This window comes from Carettochelys insculpta, chromosome 1 (genome assembly GCF_033958435.1).
Source record: "Carettochelys insculpta isolate YL-2023 chromosome 1, ASM3395843v1, whole genome shotgun sequence".
NCBI lineage: Eukaryota > Metazoa > Chordata > Testudines > Carettochelyidae > Carettochelys > Carettochelys insculpta.
In genome coordinates this window covers 350,000,613-350,025,020 of record NC_134137.1, presented here as the reverse complement: position 1 = coordinate 350,025,020, position 24,408 = coordinate 350,000,613, and the positions used below count along the sequence as shown (strand labels likewise).

Here is a 24,408-nt window from a genome sequence, read left to right as displayed (position 1 = left end):
TCAGCTTCTCTGGCACCTGCTAGGCTGTCTTCAAATGTCCTTAGAAGTTTTCCAGAACTTTCTTCCATGGAGCACAAGCCCTGGCTCAAGCTAGTTTCTTCTCCAGCTGGGCCCACTTACAAATCAGTCCTTCCCCCTCAGGCTGGAAGGATGAAACAGATGTCTCCCTGCTGCTATTTTACCTCTGGTAATTCAGGGTCCCTGCAGGAGCCTTACTGCTCCCTGCAGTAGCTAGTCCCCAGCCCTACTAGGTGGGAGGAGACAGCAATATGCTGGTCCTGCACTCAGCTCTTTTCTTACTGCCTGGGTGAGAGCAGAGCCCTGCCTCACCTTCTCTACAAGCCTCCTGCAAAACACACTAATGGGATTCCTTTTAACTGCTCTTTTTCCCCAGGACTCTTTTCCTCTCCATCCATGTTTCTTCAGTCCTTATATGTGAGACTAGCCCTAAATCCCCATGCAAGCAATAGAGAGCACTGAATGCTATGCAGAACTACCCTTATGGGGCAGACTCTCCCATCACAACATGCATTAAGGAGACCTAATGGAGACAAATGGAATTCACAGCTTATTAGAACAAATATGAAGGTAGCTAAAGATTGATTATATCACTGAAAAGATGTATAGCACTATTTTTAAAGAATTCAATGCATTTCGTGTCACATACACAGTGCACACAATACCAAAAGCTGTTAAAATATACAAAACCATTTATTTTAAAACACAGAAATAAACACATTCATGGCAAGATATATTTGAAAGGGAGCTTTTAGATGTAAAAATAGACATAGAATTTGTATTTATTAATTATTTTATAAAGCATCTACGTTAGTCTTTGGATGATGAGCAAAATGCAATATATACAAACATGGCAGTCACAAATCCAATTAGCATACTATTTTTTCTTGAAAGCAAACAGGCAGATTATTTGAACAGATAGTTAAATAAAAGAAAAATAATGTTATGAACTATTACAAAACAGTAATTCGGTGAGGTCAGTCAGACAAGTGAACAGACCTGTTCCAGGAATAATTCCAGATGCTCTTGCCTCCACGCACATTGACAGCTCCCCATTTCTGACCATACTCCTGACCCAATTACTGTGCATCACAAAGTAAGTTATCCCAGGATGAATCACATCCCTCCACTGCTGCTCTACTAGTAATTCTCATAAGATTATAATGTTTTCCTTGTGAAAATCTCATTCTTTCCTTTTAGCTTCTACAAGGAGTATCTCTAACTCTCACTAAAGACAAAGGAAGTTCAAAGAGTTCAGCACATTGAAGGACTGAGAAAAAATCCTTTGAGATGAAAAGTGAAGCTCCACAGGCATTTTATCCAGATTCAAATGTCAATATGCCTGGGTGAGGCAAGCGTTCATGCTTTATAAACAAATATTTTATTGCTAGAAAGGGCGAGAAGAAACAAGCCAGCTATGTTGTATTAGCTCTAACCCACTCTTACTAAAGAGATTTTGTAAGTAAAACCTGTACAAGTCATTGAAATGCACAAAAAGGGCAAACACTAAGCAAAAAATACATATTAGTGAGCCAAAACATTGTTTAAAAATTGTGAGGACAGCACAAGCATTAGAGATTTGCAGGCAAATATTCTTGAGAACTTCCTGGCTCTACATATTTCAAGTACACCAAAACCTCAGTGACATTTAACATATAAGTAGTCTACCATATGGCTCAAAGCCCTTTGAGTATTATATTTTTCAAAAGCACATAGACCAACCAAAAAGTGTGAATATTTTGGAACAGCAGTCCTCAAACTGTGGGTTGAGAACTGTTTTAATGAGGTGACCAGTGCAGGTTTAGACTTGGTGGGGCACAGGACTGAAGTCAAAGCCTGAGCACCACGGCCCAAGGGGTTCAGTTCCAAGTGTCAGGGCTCAGGTTAAAGACCCTTCCTCTATAGGCAGCAAGGGTGGGGCCTTGCCCCACCGCCCCTATCTTGTGCTGGAGCATGTTCAGGCTTTGGTCCCCCCATCCTGGGGTCATGCAGTAATTTTTATTTTCAGAAGGGGGTTGTGGTGCAATGAAGTTTGAGAATCCCTGTTTTTGAAAGACACTTCCTATCTCACAAAAACAATTATTCTGCTTTCTTTTATCAATGTGTCCATATGCTGGATTTCTATCTCAGGTATGGCAAAATAGTGCTCTGTCTAAAACAGTTAGGAAATTAAACAGGTTTCCTATTAAAAAATCTTTGTTGACATTACACAACACAAAACGTAAGTACCTCATTTCAACAGTGTGCTTTCCAGCTTAATTTCTGGGGTTTTTTTTCTAGTATCAAATATTAAAATACATCAAGGACTTCACAGAAAAAAATGTCTCATCTAGAATTGCAACAAATATTTTTAAAATAATAAATAAAAATACATGGTTTTTAAAGTTATAACATAAAAGACAAATTAAAACACAAACAGTGTAGCTGCAGAAGTTTTTGAAAACATTACGTGAGGATAAACACTGAAGTACTTTACATGCTTTAACTCTTGAACACAAACTAAGGAAACATGGCACTGCGGGTCTTTGTCCACAAAAGCTTAGGCTCCAAAATATCTGTTAGTCTATAAGGTGCCACAGGACTTCTTGTTGCTCTCAAAGATACAGAGTAACACGGCTACCTCTCTGATAATACTGTATCATTAAAATAAAGAACTGGCCATTTGAAAAAGATGGTTCCAGACTGCCACCTTGTGAGTAATTTTAAAAGTGTGCCTCTCAAGACAAAATAAACCATCCCTCCTCAAATCCCACAAAACTGGCCTATGTCATTTTCATAGAATTATTCTGAACAGATATGACACATATATGAGCTACTTGTTATTAGTATAGTCCCCAATAAAGAACAGAAGCAACAGAAAATAGAATTTCTTCTACAGAGCTAATTACACGCTGTTGTCTAAAAGACCACACCAGTTAAAACTTCTTAAACAACAATCTCAATTTCTGATTAAGTACTGTATGCAAAGACATCATGTAGCTCAGCCTCTATTTGGTGACCCCCACAGTTGTATGTAAAATGTTGTAATTTTTCCATGTTATAACAAAGGTGGACAGGGGAAGATGGAAAGCAATAGTGAGAGAGGCATCAGACACCAACGGGCGTTGAGCCCACATCTATTGGTGATGATAAAATCAACTCTACCTTTTCTCCTCTTGACTTTAAACTACAATGTGGAACCAAGAGAATCCACATTTTTTCTCTCATATATAATTCAGCTGAAGTAACCTTAAAAGTCAAAATTCAGTTTTTTCTCTATAAATTTCTCTGCTGTGTGAGATATAAATAATAATGATTTTTCTAAGATAGATTTTTTTTAATAGGAAAGTGAAGGGTGATATTCCACAATCTATCTAGAGCTATTGCTTTTGAATGTCATTAAAAAGAACACCTGAGCTGCTACCCTGGGCAATGCCACCTGCTTCACATTAGCACGATGAAATTATTTTTAAATTGAGGCCTCATTAGAAACATTTACAGTAATTCAATATTATAATGCTTCAGTAAATCATTTTAGCTACATGACATACTGGGGCTGAGGATGTGCCTCTTTTTTAAAAATAACAGGCTGGCACTAGCTCCCTCAATCTGTTTCTAAAACTGAAATATTTTAGGTGTAAAAGATATAGATATGAATTTTCCAAAACAGAAACTATTCTTTTCCAGAATAAAATCACAGAACTTTGGCCCACTAAAAATAAATTAAAACAGTGCCAATGTTAATGGCAGTCACAGAATTTCAAATACAATTTAAGTCTTGAACCCTTTCCTTATGACTAATAGTGTCATGACTCTGGTCATCTCCATTCCTGAAAAAATACATTATTGCTAAAATAATATTGCATTTGTTTTCTAAATTTGCCACACTGGAAGAAACTGAATTAAATCCAATAATGAGCCTCTAGCTCATCAGCAAAAGTGGTGTATATGTGTATATATACGCACACAAAAGGGTGTATATTAAAAGCCTTAACATCTTTCTCTCTCTTTCTCTCTCTCATTTTCTGTGTTGTAGTAACTTACTAATGCATAAAAATTACCAAAATTCCCTGTTTGGGAACATTATTGAAAAAGAACATTCAGCTGTTAAGAATGCTAAATGCCTCTTCCTTAATGAAAAAGTGTTGCAATTCAATCCTGTTTTTAAATTGGTAAGATACATAAGAACAGCCATTCTGGGTCAGACCAACAGTCCACCTCGGCCAGTAACTTAGCTTACAACAGTGGCCAATGCCAGACATTTCAGAGGGAATTAACAGAACAGATAATCACCATGTGGGATCCATTCCCTATCGCCCATTGCTGGCATCTGCCAAACACAGGCTAGGGATACTTCAGAGCACCAAGTTAACAGGAAGTAGTGCCCTATAGTATTAATTCAAAAATGCAATGAACATATTTCATTGGGGAAGAAGATACATGGTGCTAAATGTTGAGATGTTTCAATTTGAAACTTCATTCTTTTTATTTTAAATAGTCCTTAAGACCTATGTATAAGTCACTCGTGAACTGCTTGCATACTAGCATCCTGTACTAAAATGCTCATCAAAAAATGTATGGTGTTCTACCTTCCAGGCAGCTTCCATGCTAAGTCCCTTCTCTTTATAGAAGCAAAAGAGTAATGACTACATCACAATTTTTCTATGTTTAAATTAATTATTTTCCTTTCAGCTGAAACATAGCTGAACTCTCTCAATCAAAGAGCACAAAAGCTATCCATCCTTATACCTGTCTCAGAGGCATCCAGATACCACAAAATCAGACACCTACAAAGGAAATAAGTGTACACGTACCATTTAAATGAAGTCCGACCCTCCATCTAATAAAGCAAAAGACAGCTTCCCCATAACTCACGTGTTCAGAAAAGTTCAATCAGGAAGAGATCAGAATTCTAGCCATAAAGCTACTGGAACCACTTTGGTTAGTCCTTCCATTCTCCCACACACAACAATTAAAGAGAGGACATTTAAAGTTGTTTTAAAAACTCACACACTCAACTTTTACATAATAATACTAATTATTGCTTTAAACAAACAATCAGAAAGATGGGAGCCAGGAGAGATTCTCTCCATACATCAGAAACTAAGATGCTGCAATGGGCTAGACTTTACGACAATGATACTTGGAAGTGCTTGAAATGCAACCCACTTCATGCTTCTGGTAACCATCTACAGTTGACCCTATCACATTGAAATATCTGAGTGGGCTCCTCTGTTCAAAAGCTATATACAGTTAAACAATAAAATACTATTAATGGAGGCAGGGCAAGAAAAGAAAGCAAGAAGCAGGAGAGTTCTTTTAAATACAATACTCAAATTACTCACTGAAGAGTTGCAGAGAAAGTGGTGGGTGAGTATGCTGTGAACGTATGGCTGGGATTCCAAACCAGAGACTATTGTTTTGCACACCACACAGCAGAGAAATGACAACTGTGGGTCAGTAACTACGCAGCTCTGACCTGCTGAGAACAATTCCATTTCAGAATTACTGGAATGATGACCACATCAATTTTATAGGCTGAATTTGCTGTGAGTGCACAGCAGTGACTGCAACATTTCAGTCCCAGAACAAAGGGTTGCTGGGAGGCACTTCACTCTAGGGCGTTTTATTTATAAAGCTGCTTTATAAGTATTAGATACGTTCAAAGAACACTTGCAATATAATTAAAGTAATTTAGTGAGGGAAAAAGACAGCATTTGTGGATTCTGAAAACATACAAAGTGCTTTTTCAAAAACAACATTTCCACATACAGTACTCCTTTGTATGAAAACGTACTAGTATCGAAAATAATAGTATACATGGAAAATATTTAAAAGTACATTTAAATAATGCCATTGGTACTTTTTAAGACTGTATGTCAGACCTTAGAAACAACCAACTCTACTTGAGAGAACACTTACATCCCACTTAAGAACAAACTTGTTAAGCACATAACCTCAGGGCACAGAAAGCCTATTATTTTAAAGAGTGTTCATTATGCTAAGCTCCACAGTGTAATGATGTGTTTTAGAAATTGCTCCTTTTTTAAACATGTCACGTTATCAAATGCAAATTATCTTTTGTTGTACAATAATCTATATTTTTCAAAAAGACAGTTCATACGTAAGATCTGCATTATGAGTTTATAAATATTGGTCCTAAGAGCAAAACAGCTAAGTGACTTAGGAGCCTCGGTCACATTTTCAAGAGAGAATCAGGCACTTAGCAATCTAAATCTCATTGAAAGTAATGGAGAAGCAGGAACTTTTGAAAATTTATCCTTGAAGAATATGGGGTGAAATCCTGGCTCCACTGGATTTAACCCCTATCTTTAACACACGAGGATGGAAATGACCTATTCTGCAGATTTTTACTGTTTATGTAATTCTTCATAACTGTTAAATATTTATCTAACAGCTAAAACACTTTTGAAAATAGCGCTACAACCCGCAACCAGAATGCTTACCAATTCATTTGCAATTTTTTTGTTGAAGTTTTATTGGTACTGGTCTCTGACCAAGAACTTAACATTTACTCCAACATTTCTGAGTACTACTGTTAACTTTTTTCCTTGGTGTTCAAAAGTACATGCCACTTTCTTTAGAGTCAACACTGGAGAAAAGACCGCATTTAAAAGTATTTACCATAAAAGCCAATGAATACATTTTATTGGGAAAGAAAATTCATGGTGTTAAAATGTTGAGATATTTCAATTTGCAAACTTCCATTCTTTTTATTTTAAATAGTTTTTAAGACCTATGTATAAGTCACTCATGAACTGCTTGCATACTAGTATTCTGTACTAAAATGCTCATCAAAAAATGCATGGTGTTCTACCTTCCAGGCAGCTTCCATACTAAGTCCCTTCTCTTTGCAGGAGCAAAAGAGTAATGACTACATCACAATATTTCTATATTTAAATTCACTCTTTTCCTTTCAGCTGAAACATAGCTGAGCTCTCTCACTTAAAGAGCACAAAAGCTATCCATAAAGTATTTACCACAGAACAACAGTATTATTATGAAAAATGACTGTAAACATCTCCCTCATTTCACATTAATTGCAGAATGTTTGGAAACAATTCTAATTTTCCCTGATGCCACATTTAATAAACCCAGGACCCTAAAGCCTTATAAATTTGGTGCAATACCCTATCATGTGGGGGAAACAGTAAATCAGATATCACATTCATCTCCAAGAATATAAACGTCCAGCTCACTTCAGTCCCCACATCATCCACAGAAAATTTACACAAAGTAATACTTTCTACTTGATTTCAGGGCTTGTCATCACATGTTCATTGCAGAAAAGGCACAGAATTGAATCTTCTTCAGTATACCATATCACCACATAAATCTCTGGATTTCTTCAGTATGTGGCCACTGAAATGTTTTGTTCAGAAAAAGATGAAATGTTACTGCATTCACAACAACATATAAAGCCAACTCAAGAAGAAGCCTGGAAAGAGGTGGAACTGCAATGTTGAGCCTAAATATTAAAAATGGCAAAATGAAGTAACGAAATTCTAGTAGTTTTTGAGGAACTGTGACAGCAAAGACACACACAAAATATACTAAGTTCCAGAAAATAGATTTTGATTTCAGTGAATCAGACAAACTCCAGCCAGCAAATATATAGGCTGGAACAAATATGTATTTCACAAGGTCATGTCTTTGGAAGACTTTTCTCCATACATAAAATGTGTAATGTCTGTTATCTGCAATCAAGTATTTATGAACATATGTAAATTTCCAAACCAAGAATAAAGAGATGGCTATGAGAATGCTATATTGAATCAAATGTTTCCATACTGACCGAAGGAAATTTCCAATTTTATTAGGGCTTATTAGATGAGGAAATGAAAAAAAGAGAGTAAAAGAAAAGAAGTAAAACAGCTGAGGGAAGTGGAAACAGGCTTCGTGGCTACTTCTGTCACCAACAACTATTCCACCATTGATTAGTACAAAAGCAAAGAACACAATTACTAAAAGGATGTAGGGCCATGCCAAAATAATAAGAGTTACTAGGTTTTTAAGTGACATGATATACTCAGTAAGGAATTGTAATCCTCTGATTAATTCTGAAAATGATCCCCTCATGGCTGAAATACTTTCTTCTTTCTTCTTCCGGGAGTCTGTCTTCCAGGCTTCATTTAGCTGTTGTGCAACAACACTTCCTCCACAGAAAACAGTCCATATAATATTTGTCTGACGAAACATAAAGCCACAAAACCCAAGAAGGGCAGAAGTTTTATGATTACCATAAAGGCACATTAAATATTCAAACAGAGTAAAAAACACTGACCCTGTATCTGTATAATAAAGGAATGTAAAAAAATAAAGGGTAGGAAACAGTGCAAGAGTTAACGTAGATAAGATTCTCTGGAAACCAGACACAGTCTAGAGAGAGAGGAAGAAAACAAAATATTAGTAGTATTACTTGCACAAAAGAAAAAAAAAATCACAATTAATTAAAGGGTACCATTCTTTAGAATTATCAATACTACAAAACAGCAACTCATCAATTGCATTTGTTTATATTTCACTAGAATGCTCAATGCACTCTTTATTGTCAACCTGTTGCTACATTAAAATGGAACATAAGACAGTTAAGTGTTAGAGAAAGTGATAATAGGGATTAGAGCACTGCTGGTGATTTAAGAATAAGCTGTGAAGAAAATAGGAAAATTACATTAATTTCAATTCTATCTTAGGTGTTTATATAGTGTCTGTCATGAAATATCTAATTCCCCTATCTTGCAAGCATCTTATTCCAGTTCCCTATGACATCCCGAATGCACTATTCTCTGACAGTACAGTTACCGTAACTTCTGGGAAACTGGTCACAGAACAGCATTTAAGCCTACATAATCGACGTGAAGTGATGATTTCTGAGGATAAACGAATCCTTACTCTGGCCAATGAAGGCACAAACTCATCTCAAGGCTGGAAGCTAAAGTAAAGCAAATTCTGAATAGCACTAAGGTGCAAGTTTTTAATTAAATTAACCACTAGCACAATTTACCTAAGGATGTGACTTGAAATCTTTATATCAAGATTAGATAATTCTCTAGACAGTAAATTCTAGCTCAGTGACACTGAAGAGAGCTGAATATCTCACATCATCTGGAATAGTTTATAGGCTCTTCATAAATTTGTACGTATTACCACATATAATTCTAATGGATTTGGGTCATACCTTGTTGTTATGATGTATCTGGCATATAAGCAAATACAGCAAGTAGAAGTTCCCAACACTGAAAAGGAGGTTAATAAAACGGAGCATTCCTGTAGAGCACACAACATTTCCAGACCATCCAAATAGCCAAACTGCAGGTTTCACTATTCCAACAGACATCAAATATAAGCCAGGCAATGTAGTGATCATGGGGTCCCACTGAAAAATTAAACACAAATAACAGGGGCTTAAAGGATTGGAAATGCCTAGTGATGCATTACAAAAATAATTAATAATAATAGGTTGATAAGCAGTTCTATCTTACACTTCAACTTGTTGATTCTCCATTTACATATATTGTAAAGGTGAGTAGAAATCCTGAAAAACATGTTCGCACATAACTAACTTATTTCATCCAAGTAGTTCTGTTAAGTTATTGGTCATCAACATTATATTCAATATTACTCAGACCATTAAATAAACACAGTCTCATCATATTCTGAATCACAAAAAATAGTTTTTTAAGGGTCTATGGATTTTGGTTTATCCAGAACAATCATTTGTGTCTACAAGAGCTAAATACAACCTAAAAAGAAAAATAAATTGCACCCATGCCCTTATATGCTTCTTTATGACATGTACAGATGCTTTCCCCTTCACTCAACATTCCCTAAAAATGCTTATTTTTGGGCTAGTTTTATTTTAAATATGATTAGACATTTAGGTTTCTCTACCCTATTATTTTTCTTAAAAAAGACTTTATGGACAACCAACTGACAAATCTGAGGACTATGTCATCAAGTTTACCAACAAGTGAAACTTGACTGCAAGTATGAACCAGACATCTATTCAAGCTGTCTAAAATATTAGTTTTTGTTCATGCTACTTAGAAGAAAAGGAGTAGATAAGTGGTAGATGCTTAGTTGCTTGGGAGACAGGCTAGACAGACTTTTCCAAATGGAATAATGTCATAATCCTGGCAGGTGGTGGACTGAATGGTTTGATTTTGTTTGTTTTTCTTTTCAGTCCCTCCAACTTTTCCTCTATTCTATTCTTTGCCACTGAGCACAACAGAATGATGTCTAGGGTAGATTTATTCTGTTTACTTTTTACTTTCCCCCCCCCTTTATTTCTTTCTTTCTTCTTTCTTTCTGTAATCTCTGAAAACAATTTTTATCTATTTCCCCAGCTTATCCAAACTCCAAGCAGACCAATATTGGCACTGCTGATCTATCTTAAGTGAAAAGAACAAGTACGAAAAATGTCATAATTTTTAAAAAAAAGCCCTAAGTAAAACTGTACAGGCATCCCTCACTTTATTGCTATTAACATGCACGTATTAACTGAGAACTTATCACTATAATGACAATATCACACTTTTCTGTTGATAGGTAAAGTGTGACAATTGATCCCCCTCAGAAATAACCTGAGCAGTCCAAGAATTGCTAAAAATTCACCCTCACTTATCACATCATTTGAGTGCCAAACCAGTTTAATTTGCTCCAGCAGTTAGGAAGCATTTTTTTAGAAAAAGGTTACATCTATACTTCACATTTCTTTCTGTGGTACATAGAAGACACAGTCCTTCGAGAAAAGGTATACAGTTAACCCTTGAAATGCACAATGTCGAGTTACACTTAACTCGCATTAACATGAGCTAAGCACAACTCAAAATCTGGCCCTGGTTAAACGCCTCACACCCTGGTTCAAACCCCTCGGCCCCTCATGGCCTAGTTCAGCCCCACCCCCAGTTCAACCCCCGAGGTCTGGCTCACCACCCATGCACGGCTCCAGCTTACCACCCCACCCCTCCGCTCTTCCTGCAGCCCTAACCCACCCCAGGCACAGCCCACAGCCACAGTCCACCATGAGGCTTAACCCTGCCACCCCAAGATTTACCTTTAAAAGGAGCTCCAGGTACTTCTGCTGCTTCCCTGACTATAGAATGTGTGTTCTGCTGGGGAAAAAGCCTCTATCCCTCCAACTTACACAAAATTCGAGTTGTGCGAGTAAGCGTGGGAAAGCAGCAACACTTGCAAAATTCGAGGGACTACTGTATATAGCAGCACAGATGGAAAGATACAGCTTAGGCAAGTGAAGACACACCTGAAATGGAAGGGTCATCCATAACACTGCAGGTGCCCTATGTAGCCCAGCACCAGCACCAACCCCTTCCCCCATCCCTGTGGAGCAAATGGCTGCTATATAAATGGGCTGAGAGCCACTGAACCAAATTGTAAATCCTGTGTATGATGGAAACTACTTCAAGCTAGTGAAGCATCCCCATTTCCAACACGTTTGGGGATACTAACTCACTGCACTATACAGTACCAGGAGACGACAGAGCAATACACCGGCTCTTTGGTATTAGTATTGTCACCTCCTTCACTTCAGTTTAATCGGACAGGTAGACAAGGAGAAAGCAGCAGGACATCTTCAGATTGAGCCTGGCGCTGTGGCTTCCAGTGCATGGAGCCTTGCAGTCATGCAAGAGCCCCAGCTCCCAGACCTGTGAGAACTGCAAAACTCCTAGCATACAGCAGGCACCATAGCGGGGCTGACCCTGCCACAGACCCTGCAGCATAAACACTCCTTCAGCCAGCAGGGCTACATTTCCACACATATTTTATGATAATGGGGAAAAATGGTTACTCGGCTTTCATGTTGTTGTTCTTCGAGATGTGTTATTCACGTCCATTGCAATCAGGCATGTGCATACACATGAGCACAGTAGCTGGAAAATTCTCCCCTCGCAGCTAACTTTAGGGTCAGCCTGGAGCGGCATCATCATGGCCCCAAATACAGGACCTGCCCACCCACCCCTCAGTTCTTTCTTGCTGGCTACTCCGACAGAGGGGAAGTGGGGTATTGAAATGGACACAATCAACACATCTCGAAGAACAACAGTTATGAAAGGTGAGTGTTTTTTCTTCTTCAAGTGCTTGTTCCTGTGCATTCCAATCACCCCTTGTTCAGCTGGTGGGGACAGAATTCTGCACTGCTTAGAGCACTGCCCATGCAAATGCTGCATCATCTCTAGGCTGGTGCACAAGTGCATAGTGTAACAACCAGGTCAGAGCTCTACAAATCGCTTGGCTAGCAATTTGAGCCAGAAACTATGGAAGAGACCTGGACTCTGGTGGCGTGTACAATGAACAGATATGGCAGTACACCTGCGAGGCTACAGCATTCCCAGGTACAGAAGACTATCCAAAATGAGATGTGTTAAGATGATACAGCAGTGAGGGGCAACCTAGGCTAGTGGGTAGGTAGCATGAGTGGCCCTCCTTCATCTCATTGGCCCACCAGATGTGCCCCATCCCAAGTCTGATGTATCCATGACTAACAACACTGAAGGATGCAGGGTCATGAAGGGACAGACCTCCTGCAGGTTTGGCTACCAGAGGAAGAAATCAAGAGTTAGGCAAAGTAGAGTTACTACCTTATCCAAGTATCGGAGGGGTAGCCGTGTTAGTTTGGATCTGTAACAGCAACAAAGGGTCCTGTTTCACCTTATATACTAACAGAAAAGTTTTGAGATGCATCTGATGAAGTGAGTCTGTGCTCACGAAAGCTTGTGCTCAAAACTTTTCTGTTAGTCTATAAGATGCCACAGGACCCTTCGTTGCTGTTACCTTATCCAAGGAGTCCTGGGCTGGGCAATATGGCAGTGGACATCTGAAATGGCCTGCTCCTGAGCATGCCATGTCACACCATGTATATACATGCTGACATGTTGCCAAGAAGCTTTCGGCAGGTTCTTGCTATAGCAGCGGCGAACTGTTAAAGACCTTGGAGGAGATCAGTCAGGAGCTTGAGTCCTGGCCTTGCCTGAATCCAGAACTGCCCTTACAAACTCCCCCTGCCCTGCCAGATGTTAAACTAATAAAATATAGTTCCATTATTTCAACAGTGGCAGGCAGGAAACCACAAGAGGAGTCAGCACCAGCAGCATCTGGAGCCACAGCTGGCTCCTTAAAGAGCGACAGGTTGCCAACCCTTGATCTAGATCATCAAAGGTGGCTCTGATGAGTGAGCCGACTTTCCAGCTGAGTGCTGGAACAAGCCTCGCTCATTGATCATTGAGTCACTGAGATATGGAAACACTTGTACCTGATGTCTGTGGAAAAATGCAACTACTACCACTATGCATTTGGTAAAAATGCAAGGAACTGCTGATAGGCCGAACGATACTACTCTGACTTGGTAGTGGATCCCGTTCACCACAAGCCAGGTACTTCCTGTGAGTCTGACCATTCTCTACATGGAAACCTGCATCCTTTAAGTTCAGAGTGACTGCCCCTCCAAGATAACCCATTGCTCCTGAGAAGATTCCTGCAAGAGATGATGGAGGAGCAGACAGTTGGATGATGTATCCCTTCTCTAACATGCTGAGTACCCAATGGTCTGTGGAGACATGGGACCCATGCGCAGTAAAAAGAGGACTGTTGGAATGAAAAGGTGAGCCAGGGTGGGTCTGCAGACAGCTGTGGTACACCAGCCTCCAAAAGGCAGCCTTCCTATAGGCAAGAACAGAAGAAACATGCTTATCTACTTATGAGGCAACAGCCACACACAGGGAAGTTCCAGGTACCACCACTGGCGGTAAAAAGGAGCAGAGGAGGAGCTGGGTCAGCAGGTCCTATATTAGATGCCACGATGGTGCTACTGCCAGAGGACAATCTTCTGGCTACCAGTATCAGAGAGAGAGCCATCTTAGCCTGTATCTTCAAAACCAACAAGCTGTCCTGTGGCCCCTTATAGACTAGCGGGTATTTTGGAGCGTCAGCTTTGGTGGGCAAAGACCCACTTCGTGTCTCATGCATCGGATGAAGCGGGTCTTTGCCCACCAAAGCTGACGCTCCAAAACACCTGCTAGTCTATAAGGGGCCACAGGACTCCTTACTGCTTCGGGCTCCTGTGCACGTGCGTGCGCGCGCGCCCCCTCCCGGGGCCGCACCCGCGCAAGCGCTGGAGGGCGAGCGCGGGGCTCGGAGGGCATTTGCCCCCTGACAAACCCACCGCAGCAGCCGGCTCTGCCCAGGCCGCAATCAGCCCTGGGATCACCTAGCGTGGCAGGTGGCGACCTGGCCAGGGCTGTCAGAGGCGGTCCCGGCCGGGGGGAAGAGAAGGGCCGGGCCGGGCCGGGCCTCCCCGCCCAGGGAAGCGAGGGCGCCCGGGGCCGCCACGCACCTGCCCGAAGCGGCCCTGGCAGTAGGCCTGCGCCTGCGGGACGTGGAAGGTCTCGTCCATGTAGGGCGCGCGCTGCTGGCGGCTGAGCTCCCAGAAGAGCAGGCACGAGAGCAGGAAGGTGCCGCTGATGGCGGCGGGGAGGCCGTAGGCCTCGGGGCGCTCCATGGCGGCCGGAACGGAGCCCGCCGAGCCGGAGCTGCCGGGGACGGGGTTGTCGGCGCACTGGCTGGCAGCGGCGACGGCGGCGGAGAAGGAGGAGGAAGAAGCCGGGCGGGAGGCGGGGCGCGGCAGGGAGCAGGTCGGCGGGGAGGGAGCTGCTGAGCCGGACGCGGCGGGTGGCTCGGGGGTGCTGGGGGGACGTGCTAGTCTGGGTTGGCGGCAGGAGCCTGGAGCGGGGCTGGCTGGGCAGGTCGGGATCCGCACCCATGGCGGGGGGCAGGACTAGGTCCCCCCCCCCCATGGCCTGTGGGAGTGGTACAGGAGAGGGTCACTTCCCCCCAAGGTCCGGGCGGGAGGGGCAGAGGAATGTGGCCTAGGCCGACCCTCGTTGTATATCAGGTGGCAGGAGAGCTCGCGGGCGAATGGGGGCAGGCAACAGCCTGGTGACCTAATGTGTTTCTCTGTGTCCTTGCTGCAGCATTGCAGAGCCTCCTCCTCGGCCCACGCTATTTCAGACACACCTTCAGCCCCTGGCGATAAGGAGCTGAGGCTCGCTGGAACAAACACAGTATTAATGTGTAAACTTTTTGAGAGTAAGAAAAATATCAGTAATGTGACTTGGATATATGCAGAGTAATCAGATGCAGTAGCTTTAGTAATTTTTTTGTCATCAGTAAACATAAGCGGTGGAACATTTTGCAGCTCTTTTCGCAAAGTATTAACTTTTGCAAAATGATTGTGTTTACTTTGTTAAGTGAGAGCAAAAAGGAGGAAGGACGGCATGTGTAAATCTGAGTCAGGTGTTAGTTTCCAGTGGCCTTCCTGGCAAGGTACCAAAGTGCTTTCAGCTTCCATGTAGGAGAAGGAAAGGGAAGGCAAAACCTTGTTAAAATGCACAGCATCTTAGAAGTCTGGGATCTGCCAGTGGATAGCTGATGGATGAATGGTCTTCAGCTGCTGCCTCAACTTCCTTGTTTACATTTCCAAACTTCCATCTGCTAGTGTTTTCTTAATATTTTTTTCCATATCAACCACTAGGATGCCATCTGATTGTGAATGATTGATTGGGGAAGTAATTTGCACGATCCTGAATAGGAGAAATGGTGATCAATGAGACAATTTCTTAATTAAAATGTCCATACTAGGAAAATATTTGCAAATTCATTTCTTAACAGACATGGATAGTTATTTTAGTATTTTGTAGCTGTGTTTGGGCTGGGAAATTAGAGAAGCAAGGTAGGTGAGGTAATATCTTTTATTGGACCAACTTTTTTATGAGCAAGACAAACTTTCTAGCTTATCAAGAGCTTTCTTCAGTTGTGGGAAACTTAATCAGAATGTAAACAATTAAACACAAGGTGGACCAGATTGTTTAGCTCAGTGATTTTCAGTCTGTGGTCCACTGCCGTGTGGGAGTCCACAGACCATATCTAAGGTATCTGCAAAAGGTTGTCCATAGCACAGTGTTTTTCAACCTGTACGCTATGCCTAAGATTTCTAAAAAGGTCAAACTCATCCATTCAATATTTATTAGGAGTCTACAAATAAAAACTGATTGAAAACTACTAGTTTGTCATAAGTAGTTATATATTTTAAGAGTATATTCAAGGTGAATTTGCCAATATTTTGTGGTATTTGCCCATGTTAGCATCATTCAGGAATGCTAATCCGAAAGAGACAAAGTTGTCTGAAGTGTTATGCTTCCATTTGTGTGAATTAATTATATTTATAAACATTCTAGGTTGGGCTGTTGTATACTGCTTCAAGACAAACTTTATTACAATATGCAGCATTTCACCCATCAACTGGAGCTGTTTCCTGACTGTTGGGTGACTCTTGTTTTGTTTAACAATGTCAAAAATGCTGCTGTTCTAAGAAAAAAAGCAATGGAAGGATCTATCGATGGAGCATTAATAAATCCTGCAATGGTAAGCAAACCACCAAGTACTCTGTACCTGTTTATATTGTACTACAGTTTTGTAGGCTATAATTCTTTCTCTGTTGAGAGTGGTATACAAAAGTGGATATGTTTGTATTCCTGCAAGTTTCTGCACATGGTTGGACTTCTGTGCCTATCTACAGCCTCCTGGACTTTACATGATTTCATGCAAGTGTAAAGATCCGCCCCATGCAGATCTGATTGTAGGATTGGGTCTTAAGAGTTACAGCCTCCCATCTTTGATTTACTTCACTTCCTAAAAGATGTAGCGTTTGATTGATTTACTATGGATCTGCTAAGATAAAAGCTAATTGTTTAAATATTTAATTTCAGAAATAGTTGAATAAGTTCCATGTCCTGATATCTAGTATCTGGAGTCCTTGTTTTTCTATAACTCCTTGACTATATTCAGAACCTGTCATTGCCTTTTGTTAGAAATAAATAGCAAAGCAATGGCTGTGGAAGAGAGAGAGAATTTATTTAATAACCTTGAGACATTACATTGCAGGATTTGATTCCTTTAAATTATTTGATTTGAGACAGTTTAATCAGTGGTGATATTTATCCATCACTAAGAAGCAGAGTCAGTCATCCTTGGGTGAAGTATTACCTATCTCAATGAGTAGTTCCCTTGCCTTCAGTAGGACAGCTCAGATAATAATCTGTTGTTCAGTGCAAGGATGGCATATTTTAGGACAAGTAGAAGGGAAGTAATACAGAGAGAAAATTAATATTACTAAGATATTATTCTGAATGGAGGGGAGAAAAACTAATTCTTTATCATTTTAATGTTTTCTTCTTCTATTTTGCAGATTATTGATCCATTTCAGATTCTTGTGGCAACAAACAAAGCAGTTCACCTCTACAGGATTGGCAAAATGAAGACTAGAACTCTTTATACAGAAATCATTTTCAACCTTTCTCCAAACAACAATGTAAGATTTACTTTGCTGAGCAAATATCTCTGTTGCCAGGTGTGCTTTCCAAAATTCACCCAGCCAAGCGGAAAACCAGCATCAATTGAACATTCTGGTTGTCTCAGAGGGCCCAATTCTGTGAGGTACTGAGTTCCTCTCTTCAGCGATGGCCACGCAGCCAAGTTATTTTGTGATAACTTTGCTGTCGTTTACGCTACACACATGCTATTTCAAAATTAACAGCTGTTATTTCAAAATAAACTTGAAATAGTGGGTGTGTTATTTCGAATTAGGCATTATTCTTTAGGCAGTGAGGTTTACCAATTTTGAAATAACCACATTTGAAATAGGTGCTGTTAAGGTCTTAACAGCACCTATTTTGAAAGAGTGCATATTTTCAAAATAACTGTTTCTTAATAATCACTACATGTGCAGACTGTGTATTTCAAATAGCGAAGTGCTATTTCGAAATGCATTTTTGTGTATCGCAGCCCTGTTCGGAATAGCTATTCCAGAATAGCTAGGCCTCTGTGTAGACATAACCTTACACAACTACAATGGTTAAACTTCCTTGGTCATATTTTGGTGCCCTTTTAGCTCTCAGTGCTATGACTTCTAGCTCATCCCTGAGAATCCAAAAATACTTTTGATGGATCAATTTTCTCTTTTTATGGACTGCCAGTGGAAGCAGCCTTTACTGTGAGCCTGTGGATTTTTTTTTTGTTTAATGCCAAAAAGTAAATTACCTGTAACTGCCACCAGATCCTGGCTGAAGCTATCAGAAATACATTGATTTGACAAAACTAAAATGAGCACTAAACTTCTGAGGAGTAACTTCAGGAAATATAACCAGTGTCTGCCAGTATTTGAAATCAAATTGAGGTCTGTAATATTATTAAAATGTCTGATATTGGGTGTTTGATTTATCAAAGTAATAACATAATTTATTAACATAGCATCCTGGGAGCTAGGTATAATCTTCATGACAATAGGTTCAGATCTTAAAAATTGCCCCAATAACAAGAACTGACAATACAGTTTTGTCTTTTCTGCTTCAATTTACATTTTTAAAACAGTATGTAAAACAATATACAAGGATAACATTGCATAAAACTAATATCCAATTGAGCCTTTTTGTCCATAGCAAAAATTAATGTTGTATGTTTTATTTTTGCCACCAACCAAATATAACAACTGTCCATATAACCAAACTATTATAATTGTGTAAATAATATTCTAATTTTGGGTGAATAAGACAGAGGACTTCTGAGCCAAAATTGAGGGAAAAGAATTGTCCAGCAATAAACATTATAAAATAGTAAGTAAACGTGGCAGAACCTCAGCATAGCAGTTGTCTCTCAGTGCAAGCTCACTTTCCTTTTAAGAAAGTTACATATATTGTTTGAAAATTGAGTGTTTCTAATTAGCTGCTTCTTATTAAGATTTTCACTTATTTCTCTACAACACTGTAAATTCCAGAAAACACCAGGAATAGAAAAATTAGTGGACTTGCTAAAGCCAGGGCAATTTTAAAATTTTAAACTTATTACAGTGTTTTTCTGGACATAAACTTGTTAATGTAAATTCATATTCTGAGTGCATAACTAGTAATTATTGTAGAGGCATTGTACTTTTGGTTGAGACAGAGCGTTCACTCACTCTGCTGTAAGTAAAAGAGCTGAGACAGAGTTTGGAAAACCAAAATTTTCCTCAAAAATACATTTTTACATTCTCTCTAATGACCTAAGAACAATTTATGAGCGCGGAATTTGCCGTAATACCCTAAGCTCTAAAGTGGTTCATTTGTCTCATTACATATGATAAAAATAAAGAACAGCATGTGTAGACTTTAAGGCATGCCCCTTAAACATCTGTATATACTTATCCTATTCGCCACTGTATGTAAAACAAATGCCCGTATATGAAAAGGGCTTGATTTTCTTCAGTATAGAGGTTATTGTCCATGTAGACCTTTTTGATCTGCAGCCAAAGGTAAATACTTTAGTTGTCTGATAATTTATGGGAATGCTGTCCTGTTGACAAATAGTATCATAAAATGTCTTAACAAACACTTTACACCCACAGATATTGGGGACAACAAAACCATATATTTGCCAAAATAAAAATTGGGTCTATATTATCTGCTGATATAAACTCGTATTGCCCTACTGCTGTTGAACTATGCCAATTTTATACAATTGGAAAATTTAGTAAAATGACTAAACAGGTTAAACTGGAAACTTGCTTCCACACAATAAGAAAATGACCAATACATGTCAATATTTCTCATCTTATTCTAGATTTCAGATGCACTGAAAAAGTTCGGTATTTCAGACAATGACTCTGCAGTGCTCATTGTCCTCATTGAAGACAAAGAAAAAACTGTAAATCTGGAAGGCACAATATCTCAAGTGGAAGGCCAGCAGGTTTCTCTAGAAGAACTCCACAAAATAACAGACATAGCAAAAGTTAAAAAGGTTTGTAAAGGCTTATATAAAGGAATATATATAATAAGAGTGGTGCTAGAATATTTTACTTAACTAGCTCATTAAATCCAAACTGGCTTCTAAATTTGTAGTGTGAGCATTCGTTACTTTTGTGGAAGCTATTGGAGGGTTTTGTTTTAAGTGGAAATGGAGTATTTGTTTTCTGCATCTTCTGTTTGCTATTCATGGAATGTCATTTTTCAGTGGATGTTGATCAGCAGCATCCAAATCTGGCTTCAGCAGAGGTTTTTGGATAGACAAGGAATGGTAGATTGAACCCTTAGAGGTGTCTTGCTACAGCAGGTTTGCACTTTCTATTCTTCTCTGGTGAAGATGCATGGAATTAAAAATGAGGTCCAAATACAGCAAAGATTTACACCATTTCTTAGCTTTACCATGTGAATAGCTCCCTTGGAGGGTCCTAAAATAATAATGATGAGTTGACAGGTTGCTAGCATTGCTTTAGAAATAAAAAGATTTTGCAGTAATGGCATAGCCTTTACTTCATATACTTGCTACTTTGTTCAATATGTAAACAAAAAGCAGTCAAGTAGCACTTTAAAGACTAGCAAAATAGTTTATTAGGTGAGCTTTCGTGGGACAGACCCACTTCTTCAGACCCTAGCCAGACCAGAACAGACTCAATATTTAAGACACAGAGAACCAAAAACAGTAAGCAAGGAGGACAAATCAGAAAAAGATAATCAAGATGAGCAAATCAGAGAGTGGAGGGGTGGGGGGGAAGATCAAGAATTAGATTGAGTTAAGTATGCAGACGAGCCCCTATAGTGACTCAAAGTTCACATCACAATTTAAACCATGTGTTAATGTTCCGAATTTGAATATAAACGTCAATTCGTCCGCTTCCCTTTCTACAAAGGAGCGATAATGTAGACAGCCACAGTCTATACCCCAGGAACACCAGACCTGGAACTTTTCCCTGCAACAAAGCCCGCTGCCAGCTTTGTCCACATATCTTCTCTGGAAATACCATCACTGGACCTAACCAGGTTACTCACAGAATCACGGGCACTTTCTCATGCTCCTCTACTAACATCATATATGCCATCATGTGCCAACAATGCCCAGATGCTTTGTATATTGGACAGACCTCTAACTCCCTTAGACAAAGGGTCAATGGGCACAAAACAGACATCAAAACAGTCCAGATCCACAAACCAGTTAGTCAACATTTTAATGGAATGGGCCATTCTGTCAATGACCTCAAGGTATGTGTGTTACTGAAAAGAAATTATCACTCCTTTGTAGAAAGGGAAGCGGACGAATTGACGTTTATATTCAAATTCGGAACATTAACACATGGTTTAAATCGTGATGTGAACTTTGAGTCACTATAGGGGCTCGTCTGCATACTTAACTCAATCTAATTCTTGATCTTCCCCCCCCCCACCCCTCCACTCTGATTTGCTCATCTTGATTATCTTTTTCTGATTTGTCCTCCTTGCTTACTGTTTTTGGTTCTCTGTGTCTTAAATATTGAGTCTGTTCTGGTCTGGCTATGGTCTGAAGAAGTGGGTCTGTCCCACGAAAGCTCACCTAATAAACTATTTTGCTAGTCTTTAAAGTGCTACTTGACTGCTTTTTGTTTTGATAGTGTATAGACTAGCATGGCTTACTCTCCGTTACTGTTCAATATGTGTTATAGACTTCTGGAAACCAAAACATGAGTCTGGTTAACTGTGTTAGAGTGTAAAATATCTGCTCAGTGATTGAGACTCTTCATCATATAGTAAATCTATTTAAAGTAGTGTTTGCAAATCCACTTTCATATGTAAACATTACCAGCAAAGGACTTTTTCAAAGCTTTTGTATAATATGTAAAGAAGAGTTTAGGATTTGTAGGGAGGGGCTGTGCTACTCATTTTACCTTTAGAATTATCAAGAATGTCAAGTCCAGCTTTCCTTGCTTTTTGGTGGAGAACCTTTTATACATCTTTGATACATATGTAGAATTCTGTTCCCATTGAAGTCAGTAGAGGTTTTACCTAGGTCAAGATTTCAGTCCCAATTTCCAAAATGCTCATTATGTTAATAAAGCTAATTAGATCCATATAAAGAAAGCAAAACACAGAGGTCTTGAGTGCCTGGCTAAGTCCCTCTCCCTCAGTTTTGCACCTTTCACTCTCTCTCTCCTTTTGTGATGTGAAAATTTGTCTTGTTCTTCAGTTTCCAAGTCTAGTCTGAAAGACAAGATCTACATTTCTAATGTTTAAAAAAAGGGGGGGAAAAATCTTCAAAAAAAAACTTGTCATCTTTTTTATGAAGAAATATTATATGTGGGGTTGTTTTAAAGAAAAGAGGTACATAACTTTTATTCTTCATATAATCTTTGCATGTTTATATACTTCTGTTTCTACAGATGTATAAACTTACTGCACAGGAGGAAAAACTTGGCACATTACTGGATGGCATCATTTGCAGAATGTCAACAAAAGATATTTCATAATAGAACGCTTCAAAGCTACTGGAGCAGCTACTGCAATCATTCTTATTGGCTTTGGACCCTGTCTCAATATTAACAACACTGAAGCAATATTTTTTCTTAAGCTTCCTCAGCTTCAGAAGTACATCACATAGTGCAATACTGAGTAGAGTTTAAATTCTCACAACTTGTACAGATTCTACCTATTGCTTCATTTACAAATATTTTAAAATAATTTTCCCAGTATCTTTAACCAATCATAAACATAAACCTTCAGAACCTGTTACTACTGACCTTCATTGTAAAGTGTTTTAAGATAATCAGGGTTGCCACTAAAAGTGCAAACTATTTTTTATTATTCAAAGGCCTGCAATGACTTAATTTGCCTGGGCTCAGAGAATAAAGGATGTTACCAAGACATTCTTAGCTGCTTAGTTTTTATGTGTGCATCATAATTGCCTAGCCATCATGAAGTGTTCATCAAAAACACATAGAAAATTGGCCTCTCCTCCAAAGAGCTTACAATGTAAATTAGGCTGTGGCCATGCTAGCAAGTGATTTCAAAAGGAGGGGAGATTTTGAAACAAGTAGCAGAGTGACTACACACAAACTGCTTGTTTTGAAATCAACATTGACATAAAAAGGTGGTCATTTTGATAGCATTGTTCTACTCTCGGCTTGGGAACAACACCTCAGTTCCACATCGGTTTCAAAAGGAAACGTGTGTAGCCCTTCCCCTGGCCACCATTTTGAAATCACAAGTCCTCCATGGTGCTGGCCCCTCCCTGGAGTACAGAGATGCCCTGGCCAGCAACCAGCACTCTATGGCTATCAGCTTTGTCTGCCTTAAAGCTGCAGGGGCATAGAAAACCCCATGCAGGAATCTGAGTGTGTGCTGGCAGCTATAGGAGCACGTGCTCCCTACAGAACACTCTTCAGCACCCCTCAGAATGGCAGGAATCCAGCCAGCCAGAGCCATGGCCAGCAGAAATGACCCTCAAGAGCTCCAGGGATCCCAAGTCACCAGGAGGCAGGGCTCAGAGGACCCCAGGCAGCCATCGAAGAGGAGGAGCGCCCTGTGGCTGAAGGCTGAGGTCCAGGACCTGCTGGCTATTTGTGGTGGGGCCAGGACATGCTGCTGAGAATAGAGAGGTGGAAGCAGAATGTGGCAACCTTCACCCAGCTGGCCAAGACCTTGGTGGCAAGCGACCCCGCCCCCCCGATCCCCAACCAGGTGCGATCGAAAGTGAAAGAGATGCGCCAGGGTATGCAAAGACTAGGGACTCAGCTAGGTGGTCGGGAGCAGTACCTGTCACCCGCTCCTACTTTGACAACTTGCACCAATTCCTCAGCTGCAGGGAGACCAGACTGCCAGAAAGAACCCTTGGCATGGCTGAACCAGAGGGGGAGGGCAAGGAGCCAGAGCTGGGACTCACTGCAGCATCACAGACCCCACACCCAGAGTCACTGGCCAATGATGGGTACGGCGAGGGTGGGAGCAAGGGGACTGTATATGTTGGCACAGCTCACGCCCTCTGATGATATGACACTTCTGCCCAGGCCTTCCCTCAACGTCCCCAAGGCACCCTTAGGTGGGACCAGGCATGCGGCACTCTGGGCATGGCATGGGGTACGGGCCGGGGCCCCAGGGATGGCTGTGGTCACTGTTGGGGGGCTAGTATGTGGGGGGTCCCTGCATAGGGCCATGGACATCCAGGTGGGGTATGTGGCTGGGGAAGGGTGGTGGGGGCCAGCCCTGACAAACCAGCCCTGACAAAGGTGCAACATGGATGGACCCCACAGCAGCAAGGATGCCCCAGGCCCAACCCCCACAACCGGGAGGGAGGGGCATTGATGGGAATGTGGTCACTGGCCCACGGTACCCAGTTGCATGACTGACAGGGTGCCGCCCTCTCCCATTATATGTCTTCACAGCCTTGACGTCCACGGGCCACCCCAGCCCCCTTGATGTGCCAGGGAGCCCTGCAGTGGCCAGCGAGGGAGAAGGAGAGACTCCCACACCCCAGGACTAGGTGTCGTACCAGGCGGGCCCACTGCTGCAGCCAAGCCAATGACCTAGCGGCAGCCCACACAGC

At 40.6% G+C, this 24,408-nt stretch overlaps 2 protein-coding genes across 7 annotated transcripts; one reads left to right on the top strand and one right to left on the bottom strand.

Moving 5' to 3' along the window:
* Window positions 1-724: 724 nt before the first annotated feature.
* Window positions 725-14,556, bottom strand: LOC142024253 (dol-P-Glc:Glc(2)Man(9)GlcNAc(2)-PP-Dol alpha-1,2-glucosyltransferase-like). The gene is made up of 3 exons (XM_075016077.1): window positions 14,369-14,556; window positions 9,197-9,394; window positions 725-8,397 (listed from the first exon to the last, which is right to left on the bottom strand). Exons 1-3 carry the CDS (start codon window positions 14,531-14,533, stop codon window positions 7,342-7,344), a joined length of 1,419 nt encoding a protein of 472 aa, XP_074872178.1. The 5' UTR covers window positions 14,534-14,556; the 3' UTR covers window positions 725-7,341.
* Window positions 14,122-22,730, top strand: TPRKB (TP53RK binding protein). Of its 6 annotated transcripts, none has more exons than XM_075016100.1 (6): window positions 14,122-14,254; window positions 15,006-15,120; window positions 16,269-16,455; window positions 17,279-17,401; window positions 19,684-19,860; window positions 22,250-22,730. In XM_075016100.1, exons 3-6 carry the CDS (start codon window positions 16,312-16,314, stop codon window positions 22,334-22,336), a joined length of 531 nt encoding a protein of 176 aa, XP_074872201.1. In that variant the 5' UTR covers window positions 14,122-14,254; window positions 15,006-15,120; window positions 16,269-16,311; the 3' UTR covers window positions 22,337-22,730. The 6 variants fall into 6 exon arrangements, with proteins under 6 accessions (XP_074872201.1, XP_074872192.1, XP_074872218.1 ...); XM_075016091.1 differs by lacking the exon at window positions 14,122-14,254 and adding an exon at window positions 14,289-14,470; XM_075016117.1 differs by lacking the exon at window positions 14,122-14,254 and adding an exon at window positions 14,289-14,486.
* Window positions 22,731-24,408: the final 1,678 nt, after the last annotated feature.